Below are 21,201 nucleotides of genomic sequence, written 5' to 3' on the forward strand. Positions count from 1 at the left end.
ATATAGTGATCACAATATAGTAGCCATATCTAGGAATACCAAAGTTCATACAATAAGTTGTGTAGTGATTCATATGTTGATGATGTAAAGAATATTTGCTTGTCTGTGGTGTGTAATGAGGAGCAACCAGATGCTGCACTTGACACATTTATGAAATTGCTTATTCCAGTTACTAATAAGCACGCGCCCATTAAGAAAATGACTGTAAAAACTGTTAAAACCCCTTGGATTAATGAGGAATTGAAAATTGTATGGTTGAGAGGGATGAGGCAAAAGGTATAGCAAATTAAGTCTGGCAGCCCAACTGATTGGCAGATGTACTGCAAATGTAAGAAATCATGTGACTAAGATAAATAAAAAATAAATAAATAAACTATACTATGAAACAAAGATGAATGATAGTAAAAAGCTTTGGAGCACCTTAAATTACATTTTGGGGAAAAAAGCCAACACGGCTCCATCATTCATTGAATCAGATGGCTAATTTATCACAAATCCCACTGATATTGCCAACTACTTTTCATTACTTTTTCATTGGCAAGATAAACAAACTTCGGGATGACATGCCAGCAACAAATGCTGACACTATACATCCAAGTATATCTGACAAAATTATGAAAGACAAGAATTGAACTTTTGAATTCCGTAAACTCAGTGTGGAAGAGGTGAAAAAAGTATTGTTGTCTATCAACAATAACAAGCCACTGGGGTCTGACAATCTGGATGGAAAATTACTGAGGATAATAGCGGACGATATCGCCACTCCTATTTGCCACATCTTCAATTTAAGCCTACTAGAAAGTATGTGCCCTCAGGCCTGGAGGGAAGCAAAAGTCATTCCGCTACCCAAGAATAGTAAAGCCACCTTTTACTGGCTCAAATAGCCAACCTATCAGTATGTTACCAACCCTTTAGTAAACTTTCAGCACGCATGCAGGGAAGGACACACAACAAGCACGGCACTTACGCAAATGACTGATGATTGGCCGAGAGAAATTGATGATAAAATGATTGTGGGGGCTGTCTTTTTAGACTCCAGTGCAGCTTTTGACATTATCGATCATAGTCTGCTGCTGGAAAAACGTATGTTATGGTTTTACACCCCATGCTATAATGTGGATAAAGAGTTACTTGTCTAACAGAACACAGAGGGTGTTTTTTAATGGAAGCCTCTCAAACACAATCCAGGTAGAAGCAGGAGTTCCCCAGGGTAGCTCTTTAGGCCCATTTTAAAAAGCAATCTTTACCAATGACATGCCACTGGCTTTGAGTAAGGCCAGTGTGTCTATGTATGCGGATGACTCAACACTATACATGATAGCTACTACAGCAACTGAAATCACTGAAACACTTAACAAAGCGCTGAAGTTAGTTTCGGAATGGGTAGCAAGAAATAAGTTAGTCCTAAATATTTCCAAAACTAAAAGCATTGTATTTTGGACAAATCATTCAATAAACCCTAAACCTCAACTACATCCCGTAATGAATAATGTGGAAATTGAGCAAGTTGAGGTGACTAAACAGCTGGGAGTTACCCTTGATTGTAAACTGTCATGGTCAAAACATATTGATACAACAGTAACTAGGATGGGGAGAAGTCTGTCCATAATAAAGCATTGCTCTGCCTTCTTAACAACACTATCAACAAGGCAGGTCCTACAGGCCCTGGTTTTGTCACATCTGGACTACTGTTCAGTCGTATGGTCAGGTGCCACAAAGAGGGACATGGGAAAATTGCAGTTGGCTCAGAACAGGGCAGCATGACTGGCCCTTAAAAGTACACGGAGATCTAACATTAATGATATGCATTTCAATCTCTCATGGCTCAAAGTGGAAGAGAGATTGACTTCCTCATGACTTGTTTTTGTAAGAAGTGTTGACAAGCTGAAGGTACCGAGCTGTCTGTTTTAAAATACTAGCACACAGCTCGGACACTCATGCATACCCCACAAGACATGCCACCAGAGGTCTCTTCACAGTCCCCAAGTCCAGAACAGACTATGGGAGGCGCACAGTACTACATAGAGCCATGACTGCATGGAACTCTATTCCACATCAGGTAACTGATGCAAGCAGTAGAATCATATTTAAAAAGCAGGTAAGAATACAACTTAAGGAACAGCAGGGACTATGAAGTAACACAAGCACAGGCACAGACACATGCATACAAACACATGATAACATACGCACTATACACACACATACGCATGGATTTTGCGTTGTAGATATGGCCTTGGCAGAAGCTAATGGGGATCCATAATAAATACAAATATAGCACGCTTGGGGTTTGCCAAAAGGCACCTAAAGGACCATGTGAAACAACAAGATTTTCTGGTCTGATGAAACCAAGCTTGAACTCGTTGGCCTGCATGCCAAATGTTACGTCTGGAGGAAACCTGGCACCATGCCTACGGTGAAGAATGGTGGTGGCAGCATCATGCTGTCGGGATGTTTTTCAGCGGCAGGGACTGGGAGTCTAGTCAGGATCGAGGGAAAGATGAACGGAGAAAAGTACATAGAGATCCTTGATGAAAATCTGCTCCAGAGCGCTCAGGACCTCAGACTGGGGCAAATGTTCACTTTCCAATAGGACGACGACACTAAGCACACAGCCAAGACAACGCAGGAGTGGCTTCGGGCCAAGTCTCTGAATGTCCTTGAGCGGCCCAGCTAGAGCCAGGACTTTAACCCGATTTGAACGTCTCTGGAGAGACCTGAAAATAGCCTGACAGAGCTTGAGAATATCTGCAGAGGAGAATGGGAGAAACTCCCCAAATACATGTGTCCCAAGCTTGTAGCGTCACACCCTAGAGGACTCGAGGCTGTAATCGCTGCCAAAGCTGCTTCGACAATGTACTGAGTAAAGGGTCTGAATACTTATGTAAATGTGATATTTGCTAAATTTTTTAAAAGCCTTTTTGCTTTGTCATTATGGGGTTTGTGTGTAGATTGATGGGGGGGGACTGTTTTAATCAATTTTAGAATAAGACTATATTGTAACATTGTGGGAAAAGTCAAGGGGTCTGAATACTTTCCGAATGCACTGTACATTTCACCTGTTTAATAGTTGCATTTGAAAATGTCAAGTACTCATGAGTAATCGAATACAAACCTTGAGTTAGGCGCTAGTACTCGATTCCAGTCTCGAGTTTAAGACGACAAAAATCTTGTATATTGGAGATAAACAACTCTTCTTTTTTGTGCCTTGCAGGAACAACATCGAAAATGATCAAGCTTAGGGAGGAGCCCAGCGACTATGCAGACCAGTCCAGAGGGAAGAGTCCGGTCAACAACAGCACACTGGTCCCGGTCAAAGGCATCAACAACCTAGGAAACACCTGCTTCTTTAACGCAGTTATGCAGGTGCGGTCATTATGCGATTGGTTTGTATACCGTAAACATTGTGTCACTGGTGAGGCTGCTTATGAAATGCAACCATAGGGATAAGGTCATGTCGAAGAGAGTCTTTACCAATGGTGTAATGAAAGTCATTGCATACCTTACAGAACTATTTATAACCTGTCAGAAATATCCAGATCAACTAGCCCATGTCAGCTAACATTTTCTTGCTAGGTTTGTTAGCCCGTAGATTTTTTTTCCAATGTTTGAGTCACTCAAATATCACATGAATAAACATTAGACATGGCAAAATGTATAGAATTGCAAGAAAATGAGCTTTAAAATGGCAAAATGTTCTCTGCAACCCATAACAAAATGTGTAGAATTGCTGGAAATAAGCTTTAAACCTGCAACATTCTTTCTCCCCCAACTAAGACAGGTGTCATAAACGGGGCTTGTGCCCATAGAAATAGATGTGGCGTGGGAAGCCCTGGTCTAGGGAACGGTGTACTGTAAACATGGCGGCTGGTCAAACTGCCATGTCAAAATACCATAACATACCAGGCATCAGCAACACACATAAACAGGTTCTGCCATAATTCCATCGGTCATATTTTTTTATGTCTTTACAATACAGCTGTATAGGCAAGGACAAGTTATGCATATGTAGTACAAGGGTATTTTAAATGCATATGTGTGACTCATCTATCCACAGTGGAATAGGACTGGTATGGAACACATTCTCTATGTTGCAGTGCGTATTGGCTGTCTGTTCTTGGGGATTTGAAACTTACATTCCCTTCCCGTTTTCTGCCATTTTGTTAATCACCTTCTGGAGCTCTCTCGTGATTGAAACCAGACCGAACATTCTTTCTTTACACGTTTTTTCCCCCTGTCTCTTTCTATTCTTATTGTCTCCTTCAAAATTGCAATTTTGCTGGTGAAACAACATAATTGTCAGAGAGAAAGCTCACACTGCTGAAGTCATTGTGTCTTTTCCATAGCAACTGTCTTCATTGCCAGGATGTGACAAAACAACTGTCGCTTGAAAGGGATGAAAGAGATGCTGCAGTAATATGATGGGACAATGGTGGCTCTGGGCAATCCTTTCTGTGTTTCAGTCACAGCTCATCGTTTCTTTGGAAAGGGCTTTTTTAGCATAATGGTATTTTAGGCTAACACCTGCCAGTTTCTTAGAATTAAGAGATTTTTTTGAATTGTAGACTTTCCAGTTTTTTTTTGCATTTGCAATATTTTTCAGTTTTAATAATTTTTTGTGACGGGATGATGAAATAAAAAGGAAGAAGTGCAGGAAGATGTTAAATCATGATTCTAACTGATAAGAAATGATTCTGTCCTGTCCATACGGTGGGAAAACGATGATGACTAAATGAATGGGAAATCGTTAATAATAGCTGATTTCTGTCCATCAGAATCTGTCCCAGACTCACATGCTGAACGACCTGATACAGGATGTGAAGGCGAAGGGACACAAGCTGAAGATCTGCCCCCCTGCCGAGTCAAACGTGGTACGTTCCACCCTCATCCGCTTGGTGTGGTCCAGTCCACCACTATAGTCTTTTACTCTACATGGCACAGGAAGTCACTTGTTACTGTCAGGTTATTTTTATTATTAGCATACAGGCTATCGTAAATAACCCTTGAGTCATGTTGTAGCCCACCCCCCCCACGTCTCCAGTCATCTGTAGAATGCAGTCCAGCCCCTTCAGGCTGTCCATGGTAGTGCAACAATGTATGAAATACATGCCTTGTCTAACACTCATATGTTTTCTCGCTCGCTCTCTCATTTCCTGGGGTTGTCCTTCAGGGGGCGTTGACGGTGACTCTGCCCAGCCCAGAGCCCCTGACCTCGGCCATGTTCCTCTTCCTACACAGCGTGAAGGAGTCTGGGAAGGGCTCTGTCAACCCCAAGATCCTTTTCAACCAGCTCTGCCAGAAGTAAGAGTCTACATTGTTCTGCATTTGTCTTTTGTTTTATTTTTTGGCCATCTCGCAGCATTGGTGTTGATGGTGCCGGAACGCAGTATAGGCTATTGTATAGCCATGGGTGTGGACTTAACCTACTTCCTATGGTGGTCCATGCTAAAATATATTTTATGAAAATAACATATGAGGGCTGCCCTGTAGGGTGCCAGAGGAGGCACTGAAAGGTTGGCTAAAGCTTTCCTGATTATATTCTCTTTCATTGTGTACTAATGACAAACGTGATCACCAAGAGATATCAATAGATTTCGTTGCCATCAATTCTTCCTTACTTGAGTGATGGAATCGCCGCTGCGCAGATACATTGCCCTGTGGTCGCAGCGTTGGCGATGCATCAATGTTGGACACAGCCTCATATGCAGACAAGCTGCCCTGCTCCCAAGGATCGAGGTCAGCGTTCCCCAACTGGTCTGGCACTTCTCCATTGCCGTGGCAACAGTCAAGCACACAATACAGGCAGGGGCCACAGCTTTTACCTGCACTGTTGTCAAGCTGCCATGGCGACCACTTCAGAGAAGAGGTTGTCTCAACCTGCTGGACCCTACCAGCACCTGGTCCATCCAGTCTTCAGTCCACCCTGCTTCCCAGCGCTGCTCAACACTAAACCCATTAACACCAATGCACTCCTCACGGAACGGACAATAGACCTCACTGCACAAAATGGCTCTGATGCACTCTACTTCCAGCTGCAATCAAAACAGCATGGCATGTCCTTGTTCTCTTTAACACACCGCACCACCTGTGATGGGGTTTGAACCTGAGCATGGTAAACCGGGCTGAGTGGCTGGCCCAGGCAGCCCTCCCAGTTTCATGGTGAAAGCTTATGAACACGGTCCCCTTTGAACATGCTGAACGGTTGGTTAGGTCTCTCTTTAAACGTGTGGTGAATGGTTGGTTGGCTCTTGTTGTTGGAACATGCTGAACGGCTGGTTTGGCCCAGGCTGGCTGTGGTGTGTGGAGCCTGTTGGGTTAGGTAGGACCGGGCTCTGTACAGTTGGCTGTGTCTGGGTGGGATGGGGAACGTTCGGGTGGCTGGAGCGCGGAGACTGTCGGCCGGCTGGGTGCCTCTGGCGTGTCCAAGTAGCCGGCCTTTCATCTGCCCAGGTGTGTGTGAGTGTGTGAGCAATGCCACCCCTCACCTGGTACCACCTCACCCTGCAGCGCACATGCACTCAGCCGGGCGTACACATAGGCACAACACGCATGCACGTGCACCAACACACGTTCACCCAGTAGACCTCATTTCATGCCCTTCCTCACGCTCACATGCACATGCCTTTTATTCAAACCCTTCTTCCATGCACACATTGACTCGACACATACAAATGCACATGCTTACACACCTCATTCCATGTTTCTACGCACACCTATGACCTGCCATCGCTCTCCCGTACTTCACAAACAAACTCTACATCTCTCTCCTCATTCTGTCTGTAACTGCATGTCAGTGGGGCAGGGTCAAGAGTCGCTCCTCTATACAGGGACATTCTCCTGATGCTGTTTATGATATTTCTCCTGCAGCGTGTTGACCTTCGGGATGGCAAAAGCCATATACACACTAGGCTGTGTGCATGTCCAATCCTCGTCTTTATTACCCGAGGTCTCGTAGCTCGGCGGCGTGTTGACGGCCCTGACCTAGGAATGTGCACCCTAGTGCTTAACAACACACAGTTTTGTTAAACTGGCTACTTGGATAGGACCCCACGGTGAGTGTTTCTCCTTGGTGTTTAAGGCAGATTGAGCCTAGTGTGTTGTGTTCACCCTTGACCAGCTGAGTCACTCCCTGCCTGGCCTGCCCTTCTGGCTGCCCCGCTATACCCAAAGCCAGGCCTCCTGTGCCAGCTGGACGTGTCAGGCTCGGACCAGCGCCAGGCCCAGTGGTTTTGAGGGTCAACACCACACACTGTTTCTGGTGCCAGTGAGAGACTCAGCTTGTACCCAGACCCGCCAACTGGGCCTATGCTGCTACGGTGGGGGATGTGTGTATGGTGCACAAGAGGAAAAAGCGCTCCAATTTATTCAGATGTAAATTGTCATGACTTTGGGCCTGTCATTAAAGCTTAATCGAGAGAATCTTGCGTATGCTTACACAGGAACACTTTTACCCCCCATTTTCCTTACACTAGCATTCAGTTCAAGAATTATACATACACAATACGAACACACACACACACACACACACACACACACACACACTTGCACAAATGCACTCTGCAAACACACACACACACACATACACACTGACTGACGTTCTTTCATGACTTGTAAGCTATTTCTACCGACCTGTGTGTAAGTCCAACGCATTAGGAAAATAGCAGGGTACAACAATGGGCCACATCTCTAGCAGGCAGCCACACAAAGGCACATGGCCACACAGGTCTGTACATGCACGGACGATCTCCTGCCGCTGAAGCATTGAAGAACAGGCATTCTCGCAGGGAAGGTCACATTCAGCTGGTCTCACAATGCCTGATAAATAATGTCCACAGAGCTGCAGCTGCCTATACAGGGCATTCATTCGATTTCTGATGTTACATATCACACTTTTGTCTGTCCTTGTGAGGAATAGTCTATATGGGAATGAATGAAAAGATTCAATGCACTCATACGTGTAGGGAGGTGGATAAAAAGCTGCATTCAATGATGTGAGTATGGCAGAAGAGCGAGACGTCGCTGAGAAATAGACCTACACTTATTAAAAGGAATGTCTTTTTAGAAATGATTGCTTGTGGCGCTGTGACTCTGTGAAATGTGATTACATATGAGCCAGGGTGTTCTGTAAGTCAGATAAGTGTTGATTTTTTATGTTAAAGATGTGTGTGTTTTTTTTAACATGGATAATAGATGAGTGTTTTTTTACATGCTTGTGCTGGATAGATAAGTGGCTTTTATTATGTGAACATGTGTGTCGATGTGAAAGCGACTCAATGTACACTACCGTTCAAAAGTTTGGGGGTCACTTAGAAATGTCCTTGTTTTTGAAAGAAAAGCGTATTTTTTGTCCATAACATCAAATTGATCAGAAATACAGTGTAGACATTGTTAATGTTGTAAATGACTATTGTAGCTGGAAATGGCATATTTTTAATGGAATATCTACATAGGCGTACGCTATACGCTTTTCTTTCAAAAACAAGGACATTTCTAAGTGACCCCCAAACTTTTGAACGGTAGTGTACATTGAGTCGCTTTCACATCATCAGCAGCCCATTATCACCAACCATCACTCCTGTGTTCCAAGGGCACGTTGTGTTAGCTAATCCAAGTTTATCATTTTAAAAGGCTAATTGATCATTAGAAAACCTTTTTTGCAATAATGTTAGCACAGCTGAAAACTGTTGTCCTGATTTAAAGAAGCAATAAAACTGGCCTTCTTTAGACTCGTTGAATATCTGGAGCATCAGCATTTGTGGATTCGATTTAGTCTCAAAATGGCCAGAAACAAAGACCTTTCTTCTGAAACTCGTCAGCCTATTCTTGTTCTGAGAAATGAAGGCTATTCCATGCGAGAAATTGCCAAGAAACTGAAGAACGCTGTGTACTACTCCCTTCACAGAACAGCGCAAACTGGCTCTAACCAGAATGGAAAGAGGAGTGGGATGCCTCTGGTGGCATTGTCATGGATATCATAAGGTGAATGCACCAATTTGTAAGTCGCTCTGGATAAGAGCGTCTGCTAAATGACTTAAATGTAAATGTAATGCTGGAGGGTCATGTCAGGATGAGTCTGCAGGAAGGGTACCACATGAGGGAGGAGGATGTCTTCCCTGTAACGCACAGCGTTGAGATTGCCTGCAATGACAACAAGCTCAGTCCGATGATTCTGTGACACACCGCCCCAGACACACCGCCACTCCACCTCCAAATTGATCCCGCTCCGGAGTACAGGCCTCGGTGTAACGTTCATTACTTCGACGATAAACGCGAATCCGACCATCACCCCTGATGAGACAAAACCGCGACTCGTCAGTGAAGAGCACTTTTTGCCAGTCCTGTCTGGTCCAGTGACGTTGGGTTTGTACCCATAGGCGACGTTGTTGCCGGTGATGTCTGGTGAGGACCTGCCTTATGCAGACAGTCTGAGCACTGATGGAGGGATTGTGCGTTCCTGGTGTAACTCGGGCAGTTGTTGTTGCCATGTTCATCCCGCAGGTGTGATGTTCGGATGTACCGATCCTGTGCAGGTGTTGTTTCACGTGGCCTGCCACTGTGAGGACGATCAGCTGTCCGTCCTGTCTCCCTGTAGCGCTGTCTTAAGCGTCTCACAGTACGGACATTGCAATTTATTGCCCGGTCCACATTTGCAGTTCTCATGCCTCGTTTCAGCATGCCTAAGGCACGTTCACGCAGATGAGCAGGGACCCTGGGCATCTTTCTTTTGGTGTTTTTCAGAGTCTGTAGAAAGGCCTCTTAGGTGTCCTAAGTTTTCAATTAACTGTGACCTTAATTGCCTACCATCTGTAAGCTGATAGTGTCTTAACGACTGTTTCACAGGTGCATGTTCATTAATTGTTTATGGGTCATTGAACAAGCATGGGAAACAGTGTTTAAACCCTTTACAATGAAGGTCTGTCAAGTTTATTTGGATGTCGAGGTGGTGCGACGTGCCGGGGTTGCCTTGCGTCTGGTACTAACTCATCCGCTGTTAATTGTATTAGCACCGCAGCTGTCTGCATTGGTCAGGGCCAGATTGGGAGCAGCGCTACAGGGCCCTTCTGCCTCTCTTCCACTGGGATGAGCTTCGAGACTGCCCCGTTCCCACTGATCCCATTGGAGCTGCTCGTCTGCCTCTCACCCGTCGCTGCGCCGTGCTCCTTTCCCGGAAAAAATACCCCAAGACTGCTGCGTGCCTCTGTCTGTCTTTTAATCCCGATTATCACTGTGTGTCGACCAGATACTGCACCAGTCCGACCCGCTTTGTCTTTGAGCTGTTAGATAAGCAGAGTTGGGGATGAGAGTGTTTGGCATGCATGCAAGACACGATTTGCTTGATAGAAAGGCAAATTTTCCATTGTAATTCCTCATTGTAATTCCTCATTGTAATTCCCCATTGTAATTCCTCATTGTAATTCCTCATTGTAATTCCCATTTGAGTTCAATTTCTTTCTTACACTTCCTTTACACAGGATACAAAAGTGGTGGCAAGCTAACAGCTCAAGTATTAAGACAAGTTGGTCAAATGATAAGAAAACATGCTTTAAAACCCAACACTCATTTTGTACACATTTGAAGGAAGATATTCCATTATATGTTTTGGTATCTGTAAAGGGAATGAAATGAGGGACATATCTGATCCCCCTCTCTGCCCCACTTGCATGTGGCAGAGAGAGGGCAAAGGGACAGAGGTAGAGAAGGGGGGCTGAGTTGGTCCTCTAGACCTCCTACCCGTGACCTGTGTTGGTGGCAGGTGGCCATTCATCTCTCCCCCAGCTCCAGTCACCTATTCTGGGGCTAGACGTCAACATCCATCAGCACATGGCAGAGATGATCCGGACTGTAGGTGCATCTACTCTGCTGCCAGTTAGAGGATGAATACCTCTGTTCTGATTGGGTTTGGGAGCACGCCCGGAAGAATGGCTCACCAGTTCAAAGGGGTAAATCGTTTGGTTTCATTTGCATTGCACGCCAATCTGGACAGGTCATTGGCCTGTATGTAGAGAGGATATGACATCGGATCAGGATGCTATGCCCGGGACAAGGAAGCCCCTACAATGCCTTTTAGGAGGACACATTTCTCTGTGGAGAGCTACTCTGGGGGCGTTAAAATAGGACGTACAAACATGTAGGCTAACGCCCTTCGAACAAGTACCAGTATTCCAGTGATCAAGACGGTGATCATTGGTATACAGTGCCTTGTAAAACATTTTGCATCTTTAAAGTGGTAGACATGTTGTATAAATCAAATGATACAAACCCCCCCCCCCCAATTTTTTTTTTTTTATGTTTAATTCCCAGGTTGTAAGGCAAAAAAAAGAAAGAAATGCCAAGGGGGGGGGTGAATACTTTCGCAAGCCACTGTAGATGGTCAGATGCTAGACTGGTATCAAAGAGGCAACGAATGTACTTGCCGCCCTCTATCACCCTGTGCACTCCGATAGAGTTGGGTCAGGAGTGGTCAGTGGTTCTCTCGGGTCAGCTGCATGTTGCCTGCCAGCCTGTCAGGCCAACCTGTTCTGTAGCTGGCGCTGCCCAACAGGTTGTGGTGGTGGCTCTGGCCCTGGATGCCCATCTGTCCCTACATCTGTCCTGCTGTGGCCAGGGACAGGCTCAAGGAGAGCCCCCTCTACGAGCGCTGGGGCGTGAACACGCAGGATGTCCACTGGCACCATCGCCATACGTTTTCACCCTTAACTACATGTACTGCTGGGGAATGATGATGATGGGAGATATGTGTACTCTAGACAGTAAAGTGCTTTCTATTGAAGAAATTCTGAATTGGCTTGCTGTTGCTGCTGGTAAGCCCAACAGCCATTTTCACCTGCAATATCAAATTTAATTTGCAAATACTTGCACAGGTCTTACAATTAGCCACGAAAAGAAAGAAATTCTCATGTAAACCATCAAATAATGAATGTATGTCATTTTTATCTTCTTTACTAGGAATCTTGCTTAACGCACAAAGGCAGAAGGAAGTCATTGTCTGGGTATGCATGTATATATGTGTGTGTGACCCTAACTGGTTTAATGAAAGATGTGGGAATGAAACAATGGCTGCCTTTTTAAACACCAGAAAGCTGCAGAGAGGAGATGACATTGAATGGATGAACCCAACGAAAAGTCCTTGAGGAAAAATAATGGCCATTCTCCACTCTCATTGATGTCTATGTATGCACTATTGATACAGCCGATTGCTTTATGCATGTGGTTGATTTCTTTGTGCATGCTTGTCTGAGTGTGTGTGGGTGGGTGTTGGTGTACCAATTGATTTGTGTTTGCCTGTCCTAGATATACTCAATTTATAAACTATTATCCATTATCAACAACATACATGTGACGGGTCTAGCTTAGCAGTGGAGCTGCCCGCTTCAGACCACATGTACTGGCCCTGGAGACAGGGTCCGGTCCGCCTCTAACTTTCATCCCTCTCAACTGTCTCCCTCTCTCAAGATCTGTCAATCTCTGTAAAAAATTTTTTTGTTTAAATCAATAAAATACAGAATTATGTTTTACACAAGTGTGTACGCATTTGACATGGTTTCTGTGTGAGTGTATGTGTTCTGACTAAGCTGTGTTCTCTCTGTCTCACCAGGGCTCCACGCTTTAAGGGCTACCAGCAGCAGGACAGCCAGGAGCTGCTCCATTACCTACTGGACTCCATGAGAGTAGAGGAGACTAAGGTGAGACTATAGACCCACATTACAAACACCACATCCTTCTTCCACTCAGCCTAGTACCATGGCTCCCTCTCTGTGCCAGTGGCCGTGTTTGAGATCCACACTGACTGAGCAGGCTGACCGATCTACAAATGGTAATGAGTAGTTATTTAGGATGCCTTTTCTTTTCTTTGTTGTTATAGTGATTGAGCAGAATGTATGCTCTCAAACACACCCTGTGTCTTGTGAAGTATGAGCATGGTGACATAAAGCCATTAACTCTCTATGTGAACAGTGTCTATGATACCAGCAGCCAAGCTACATGTAGGGTGGTGTCCAAGCTAGTAGGAGTATTCAAAAGAACAGGCAATGTTTTGATTGCAATTGAGAAGCACACTTCAATCGCCAACGTAGAGCAGGCTGAAAGCCATGGGAGACATTCACCTGTGTGCTTGTGGATGACAGTGTTGCAGGGTCTGGTCTTTGCCTTTGCTCCTTGGCCAGCCATTGTCTTTTAACCTTATGGTACCATATTTTCTGGCAAGTGCAGACTGTCTCCCCCCCTCGTTCAGCAATTAGGGGGAGCCCACCATCACTGTGGGCCCGGCCCAGGGCTGAGTCAGTTGGCCCCTCGGCCCCACCAGCGGCTCAGCCAGCCCCAAAAAGAGAGGAGAGTAGCGGGTGTGGAGTGGTCAGCCCGGGGCCTGGGACAGGGGGACAAGGGTACAGGCTGGGACTCCCCCCTGGTTCTTTTTAAACTTGTGAACACTGACAGTTGTGCCACTTACTGGACTTGCAAGTGGCACGACGGGCGTCATTGTGTGATCTGGGAAACACGCAGCTGTGGGTCGCCCCATTGTGCTGGAGGGTCATCCCCCCCTCCCCAGCTCAAATCAGGGAGTCCGGGAGGGAGGGGTGAAGGGGGGGGGGGGAGCTGGCCCTATTCATACATACATTATAGGTTTGCTCATTATACGTTTGTTTATCCCATGTCTAACTCTGTTGTTTTTGTCGCTTTGCTTTATCTTGGCCAGGTCGCAGTTGTAAATGATAACTTGTTCTCAACTGGCCCACCTGGTTAAATAAAGGTGAAATAATAAAAATACATTTCAAACATACGCTTATATGCATTTTACATCTACTGTCTGATGAATTTACAATACATTTACCTGCAAAAAGGTTTAATGGGTTCGCACTCAAAAAGATGTCGCGTGAAGCATGCTTCATTCGATTTCTTACATTATTTTCACTGCATCAGGGATAGTGTACACAGACGTTTCACTGCATCAGGGATAGCGTACACAGACGTTTCACTGCATCAGGGATAGCGTACACAGACGTTTCACTGCATCAGGGATAGCGTACCCAGACGTTTCACTGAATCAGGGATAGCGTACACAGACGTTTCACTGCATCAGGGATAGCGTACACAGACGTTTCACTGCATCAGGGATAGCGTACACAGACGTTTCACTGCATCAGGGATGGCGTACACAGACGTTTCACTGCATCAGGGATAACGTACACAGACGTTTCGGCTTTACAGCCTTCAGTGTGTAGGTATCATTTTCTTTCAATTCAAAACAGCATTTGTAAAGAACAGCCAATGTGCAGCAGTTGCTTCTAATCAGGTTTGCCACTCATCTGCCATAAATTGACCTGCACAGCATACGCAACCCAACAAATATTGTATACACATGATCTTGACACTTACACGTTTTATTTACTCAAAACGGAATTGTAGGTACAGTCATCGTGTTTAGCTTGCGCCAACTCAAATGTCCTCAACTGCACGGAATCATCCCAAACAAATGTGCAATAAAACACACACACACACACACACACACACACACACACACACACACACTCTCTGAGTGACTGGCCATTTCTCCTATAGCCTGTCAACACCAACATAGGAGGCCCAAGTATTTGTGTTGATTGGCCATTTAGTCTAAATATGCTAACTGCATACAGTCAATTATCACCAATTAGCTGAGACGTTAGGTAATGCTCCCTCTCAGGGCATGGCCTGTCCTTGGCCCATCTTAATTTAGTTTACACCCCTCCAACCTTTCCTTCCTCACTCCCCTTCCCTGAGCCTACACACTACACACTGTTACTTTGGGTAGGGGGGTCCTGCTGGTGATTAATTATTGTGGGGCTCAGCAGGGTCTGACTGACTAGGGAGAGGAGTACAGGAGGGTGCAGGGGGGCTGCAGAGCTGGGATTAACCAGGTTTTTGACCTAAATAGCCAGTCCAGTGCGTGGGTCCGGGGACAATAGGGGCGACTAGTCGTGTCCACAGACACAGACCACGGCCAATTATCTATTGATTGGTGCTTTACTGTGTTTGGTGCCTCCACTTCCACTAGCCGACACACTCGCTGACCACGTCACCTTCAATCACTGCCCACGGCCACGCCACCGAGACTGTCAGAGACGGCTGCCTGACACACTTCACACAAACACATGCGCAGTGTACACACACAGGAGAAGTACACACACACACATACGAAGTGCACACATGGCGCGCACACACACACATTCAGAGAGCTCTGGAAGAAGTGCGTATTTGTTTACTAATGTGTATTTACTCGTGTATTTACAAACGCACTATCATTTTTGTAGTGGTTTCAATTCCTTGGCTTCCCATGGCAGCACTTATATAAATCTCCCTTTGTTGTATAAAACCTCCATTTTGTAGTCCTCCATTTTTCTATCTACTTAAGTTGCCATTTATATGAGATCAATGTGTTTGACATTCCCAGCGGATCAAAGCGGGCATTCTGAAATCCTTCAACAACCCCACAGAGAAGACTGCAGATGATGAGACCAAACGCCAAGTCAAAGGTTCCTGTTCCATTCTGACCCTCAGTAGTTTTGACCTAAATCAATAGCGCCATCTCGTGGCAGCTTTATGTACTGTTCAATGGCTTGCTATGGATAAATTGGATAAACCACAGGAAACACTGAGCATGTTTGTAGCTGAACTTTGCTGTTTTTAACCTTTATTTCCTCGTATCTCAGCATACGGGAAGGAGGGTGTGAAGCTGAACTTTGTGGATCGCATCTTTGTGGGGGAGTTGACCAACACCATCATGTGTGAGGAGTGTGAGCATGTAAGTGATTCATTGCCTGTCCCTTCTGTTTATGGTTACTGGAATCCAGGTGCATTTAGGTGTGTGTGGTCAACCACTGAATAGTTTGGCTGTATTCCTTAATACTTAATGGTGATTAATCATAGAACTATAGTTATAATAATAATAAATGCCATTTTAGCAGATGCTTTTATCCAAAGCGACTTACAATCACTCTAAATACATTTTATGTACGGCTGACCCTGGGAATCGAACCCACAATCCTGGTGTTGCATGTGCCATGCTCTACCATCTGAGCCATATGTTTTGTGTGTGTCATACACAGTTAAACCATTTTAAACCACTTCTCAATGAGCAGTGTTCATATTTCAGTAAGACTGTAGTTGTTCCCAACTGAAAGCCGGGACGTCCTTTGATTGTGCGTGATATGGGTGCCTGTCCTCCGTCTCCCCCCCCACAGATCTCCACAGTGAAGGAAGCCTTCATTGACATCTCCCTGCCCATCATTGAGGAGCGGGTGAGCATATCTTTGCAATAGTTTTGCAATAGTGTCCAGTCCAGAATACTGCTTCTGACATGTTGGTCATATGTGATAAGTGGTTGGTTTCATCTCTTATCTTTGTGTCATTTCCTGGTGCTGTTCAGATGTCCAAGCCGTCCAACCCGGGCAGGACTGGGAAGAGCAGTCGGGAGCAAGAAGCTCACGTCTCCCACGGTGGCGAGATGCTTTCCGCAGTGCTCAATAAGAACAGCAGGAAACTTAGCGCACAGGTGTGTGTGTGTTCTTTGTGTCTGTGTGTAAAAGTGTAGTTTGAGTCAGTGGGTGGGTGTGTTTTGCTGACTGTGTGTGTCTGCCTCCCTCAGAAGCAGCAGCAGGGCCAGAAGTCCCCTGGCTCTGTGGAGGTGAAGGGGGCAGAAAGCCCCTTGGACCACCCCTCGGAGGAGTCCCACTCCGTAATGGCCCGTGCTGCAGGTTCCAAAATGGCCGCCACCAGCAGCCTATCGGACGGCAGCGATAAAGACTCGGGCCCTCAGGACAGCAGCAACGACGCCGACAGCGAGGCCTCGGAGAGCGAGTGGACCCCCCGGCACCCATCGGGCCACAGCCATGGTGGCAGAGGGTCCACCCCTACCCAGTCTCCCACCCCGCCTGCCCTCTCCCCCAGGACCCAGCAGGGTGGTGCTGTGGAGCAGCTGGTCAGTGCAGTGCAAAAGATGAACCTGGGCCCTGATTCAGGGGACTCACCCTCCACACACTGTCCTGAGGACCAGGGGGAGCCCCAGCCTCAACATCCTCAACAGTCTCCTCACTCCCACCACCAGGGGGCATTCAAGGCACTGTCCCACAGCTACACGCCCTGCTCCAAGGAGTGCTCCGTTCAGTCCTGCCTTCACCAGTTCACCTCGGTGGAGCTTCTGATGGGCAACAACAAGCTGTTGTGCGAGAGCTGCACGGACCGCCGGCAGAAACAACTGCAGAAGAGCACCTCAGTAGGTTAGTTAGAACACATACACCGTTTGATAGAGATCTTGTGCTGGTTTGAAAGATATAATGTATTTTTTAATTTAACAAGGCAAGTCAGTTAAGAACAAATTCTTATTTACAATGACGGCCTACACCGGCCAAACCTGGGCCAATTGTGCATATGGGACTCCCAATCACGGCCGGATGTGGTATAGCCTGGATTCGAACCGGGGACTGGTGCATTGAGATGCAGTGCCTTAGACCGCTGTGCCACTCGGGAGCCCTTGTTGTTAAAGACAATTTGTTGAGATTCTGACCTGATAGTGACAGCAGTAGGTGTTATGGAAATGTGTGGCTGTTATGGAAATGTTTACACAGATATTCAAATACAGACATTTAGGCTACGCTGACTTGTATCAGGCAGAGCAATCATGTATTTGAAAAGTTCCCATTCACAAAGTGACATTGTGGTGTCTGTATGTGCTTACAGACAGTGGTGTAAAGTACTTAAGTACAAGTACTTTAAAGCACTATTTAAGTAGTTTTTTTAGGGAATCTGAAATTTACTTAACTATTTAAATTTTACACAACTTTTACTCCACTAAATGCCAAAGGAAAATAATGTACTTTTTACTCCATTCATTTTCTCTGACACCCAAAAAGTACTCTTTACATTTCAAATGCTTAGCAGGACTGGAAAATGGTTACTTTAAAGAATGGGAAATGATTTATACTTTTTTATTTTAGCAATTACATTTACTTTTGATGCTTTTAAGTATATTTAAAACCAAATATTTTTTTTACTTTTACTCAAGTAGTATTTTACTGTATGACTTTTACTTGAGTCATTTCTTATTACGGTAGTTTTAGCCAAGTATGACAATTGTGTACTTTCACCACTGCTTACAGAGAAGAAGTCTGACAAGGTGTACACCAGCGCTCGCAAACAGATGCTGATCTCTTCGCTGCCCCCGGTGGTCACTCTGCACCTCAAACGCTTCCATCAGGTTAGCATATTACTTCATGCATTATTGTACACATCTTTACGTTATAGTACACGATATATCATGTGAATTACGTTGTGTTCTCCTGTTTATCTAAATTGTTGCGATCGTGGTGTAGGCTATTACTGTGTCTTATTGTGTGTTGATGTCTTTGGGGTTGGTTGTGATTTTGATTGTGTGCGAAGGCAGGGATGAACCTACGAAAAGTCAACCGTCACGTCAACTTCCCCCTCCTCCTGGACCTGGCTCCGTTCTGCTCGGCATCCTGCAAGGTACTCACTCTTCTTCACGTCAAAACAGGGACATTATCTGTACAAAAAACCTTACACTGAAATGAATATGGGTCCTTGGAGACTGTAGCTCAAATGATAAGTATTTGTGCTTGTTATGAATGGTTGGAAAGCTACCAATAGCCGACATGCTTCTGTTTCTGTCTGAGCTCTTGGTACTGCTCAATGTCTCATCCTGAGTGCATTCGTGTGTGTGTTTCTATTTGGGCAAACCTGGTGGCGGGGGAGCGTGTGCTCTACAGCCTGTACGGCATCGTGGAACACAGCGGGTCGATGCGCGGGGCCACTACACAGCATACGTAAAGGTCCGCTGGCCCCAGAGGAGAACCGAGCAGCCACACGCAGAAACATGGCAGGTAAAAACGGTCTCTTTCTGTCTCTCCATAAAATACACTTTATTCCTTTACCAATTTTGTCTTAAGAGTCTGTCAATACGTTTACATACAAAAAATAAATAAATATATAATATTATATATATATATATATATATATATATATATATATATATATATCGACCAAAGCATGGAATTGTATGATTGTAAAAAGCATGTGTCGCTTATACATACAAACGCACTGTCTTTGTGTGAAGGCCTCACTCCGCATAACCTTGAAGGCGACATTTATGAGAGAAAAAGCGCTGTTGTGTATATAGATGTCCAGCGTTAAATAGATGTATTTTCTCCTTTCCATACTCAAGGAAAGTGCCTGCCATTCAACGCTCAACTGTAATCAAACTTTCTTTGTGACAGAGGTCTGTGCGAGCGGTTGTCCTCGCTGGTAATTAACTAGTATAGAACTTGAGGTGTCATTGTCTTGGCAGCATTGGTGAGCCACCGTAGAGAGGTCAAAGGGACCTCTATAACCACTGTTAGAGTCTGTCTCCATCAAATGGCAACGCCGCTGTCGTCCACCATCCATCTCAATGTCGACACATCCCTCCTTACAACGCTCATCTTTTTTCCCCTCTTATTTTCTTCTCACTGCTTTTCTCTTTCGCTTCAATACATGTTTTCCTCACCCTGCTGTAACCTTACGTCAGGTAAAGACTGAAATACACTACACGACTTTTGCCCGGTCTAACCATCAGAGAACCTCTCACATTTAACAATTCAGTCAACCCAAATCGTAGTGTACACCTGGCGGCCTCCACGGTGGTACAATGAGAGAACTCACACTTGGTGATAATGGCTGATTTGCGGCCGAATGTATTCTATATATTTTCAAATTATCGGGACACCGTAAGTGCCCTTGAGAGCCTTCAGTGCGCTTACACTTTACGGGCTGTGGCGTTACCCTACGATTTTGAAAAATGCGCCAGGATCCTGTAGATCGGGTTAAAAACCTGTAATGTCCGCCCAGTTTAAGTTTAAAATAGACTTAGTGCAAACACTAAGTGTTTAGGGGCTCGTAAGTAAGCATTTCCCTGTAAGGTCTACACCAGATGTATTCGGCGCATGTGACTAATAACATTTGATTTGTTATAATTCTGAAACATGCTTGGTCTAATTGAATTGTCTTGCCTACATACCAGTGTTGCTATGAACATGTCTTTACTGTGTTTCAGGTCCAAGGGAAGCAAGCAGTGCCACACAGGGTCAGTGGGTTTATGTAAGTGACACCAATGTCCACGCGGTACCAGAATCCAGGGTCCTCAACTCTCAAGCTTACCTGCTGTTCTACGAGGAGATGCTGTGACTGCCAGAGCACGGAGCTGACCAACAATCATTGGTCTCTCAGGAGACGGAGGAAGAGGGGAAAAAGAGAGAGAGACCTGCGTTGGTTATACCTCTCTCTAAACTTTGACTCCCAAGAGCATGAAACATGGCATGATGGGATTGGTCGGCCATCAGGGACATAAAGTTACCTTGATGTATACTGGACTGCTCAGCATTGAAGGGTCACCACACTGGTCGACTTACTGAACGTCCCCATACAGTTGCTCATACTTCTGTATGTGAAAGAGAGTGAGCGAGAAAGTGAGAGAGGGGCAGAATAGTATGTTTAATTAAATGTACAAAAAAATGCTATGTTATTTATATTTTACAGCCTGCTGTGGTGAATACGAATTGTATTTTTTGTAGAACACGCGAATGTGTGACTATCATTAAATGGTGATTGCCAAAGAGTTTTTGGTAAGAGAAATTATATAGAATTATGGGAAACATATACAAAAGACTTAAGTACCAAAAGAATGTGATCTCAAACTATTCCTGAAAGGAGAGGTCCATAATGTGACAGGCCATCCGAGTGTGTTTCAGACCAACTGTGTTGGTCGGCACAGTTTTTTTCAAATCCTAGTTCTATTAAATGTGCACAAACAATCTCTAACCACACAGATACAAACGCATTGTGATGTTTAACAAAGGGACATTGCTACATATATGATTGCCAGCTCGCCGGACAATAAACAATTATTTTCATTTCGTTTATTCTTTTTATCCCATATTTTCTGCTGTAGTTAAACTAAAGGCAGTGAATGTGTTGATCAATCTTGGGATTCGATTGTGTCTCACCATTTATGTTAATCGTTCTGCAAATATTTTTTGGAGGGGAATGAAATGGAGATATTTTATCTGTTGATTGTTGTGAAATTGCCAAATTATTCTGGTCAAGTGAAGGATTACTGTAAGTAAAGATATGGTTTGATAATTTCCCCCCCCCAAAACAAATAAATACTCAGTGCCTACA

The 21,201-nt window shown here is 45.0% G+C and overlaps 1 protein-coding gene across 1 annotated transcript in view; it reads left to right on the forward strand.

Moving 5' to 3' along the window:
- Positions 1–21,201, forward strand: part of LOC111958923 (ubiquitin carboxyl-terminal hydrolase 45-like) — a 42,485-nt gene extending 21,284 nt beyond the window's left edge. The window contains 15 exon segments of the mRNA XM_070437281.1: positions 3,212–3,363; positions 4,773–4,868; positions 5,168–5,298; positions 12,593–12,680; positions 15,425–15,506; positions 15,684–15,775; positions 16,215–16,271; positions 16,400–16,525; positions 16,619–17,249; positions 18,129–18,226; positions 18,409–18,494; positions 18,723–18,790; positions 18,793–18,846; positions 18,849–18,869; positions 20,078–21,201. Of these exon segments, the coding sequence (XP_070293382.1) occupies positions 3,212–3,363; positions 4,773–4,868; positions 5,168–5,298; positions 12,593–12,680; positions 15,425–15,506; positions 15,684–15,775; positions 16,215–16,271; positions 16,400–16,525; positions 16,619–17,249; positions 18,129–18,226; positions 18,409–18,494; positions 18,723–18,790; positions 18,793–18,846; positions 18,849–18,869; positions 20,078–20,208 (1,913 nt within the window). The 3' untranslated portion in view covers positions 20,209–21,201.

The sequence above is a fragment of the Salvelinus sp. IW2-2015 genome, linkage group LG35 (genome assembly GCF_002910315.2).
Source record: "Salvelinus sp. IW2-2015 linkage group LG35, ASM291031v2, whole genome shotgun sequence".
Classification (NCBI taxonomy): domain Eukaryota; kingdom Metazoa; phylum Chordata; class Actinopteri; order Salmoniformes; family Salmonidae; genus Salvelinus; species Salvelinus sp. IW2-2015.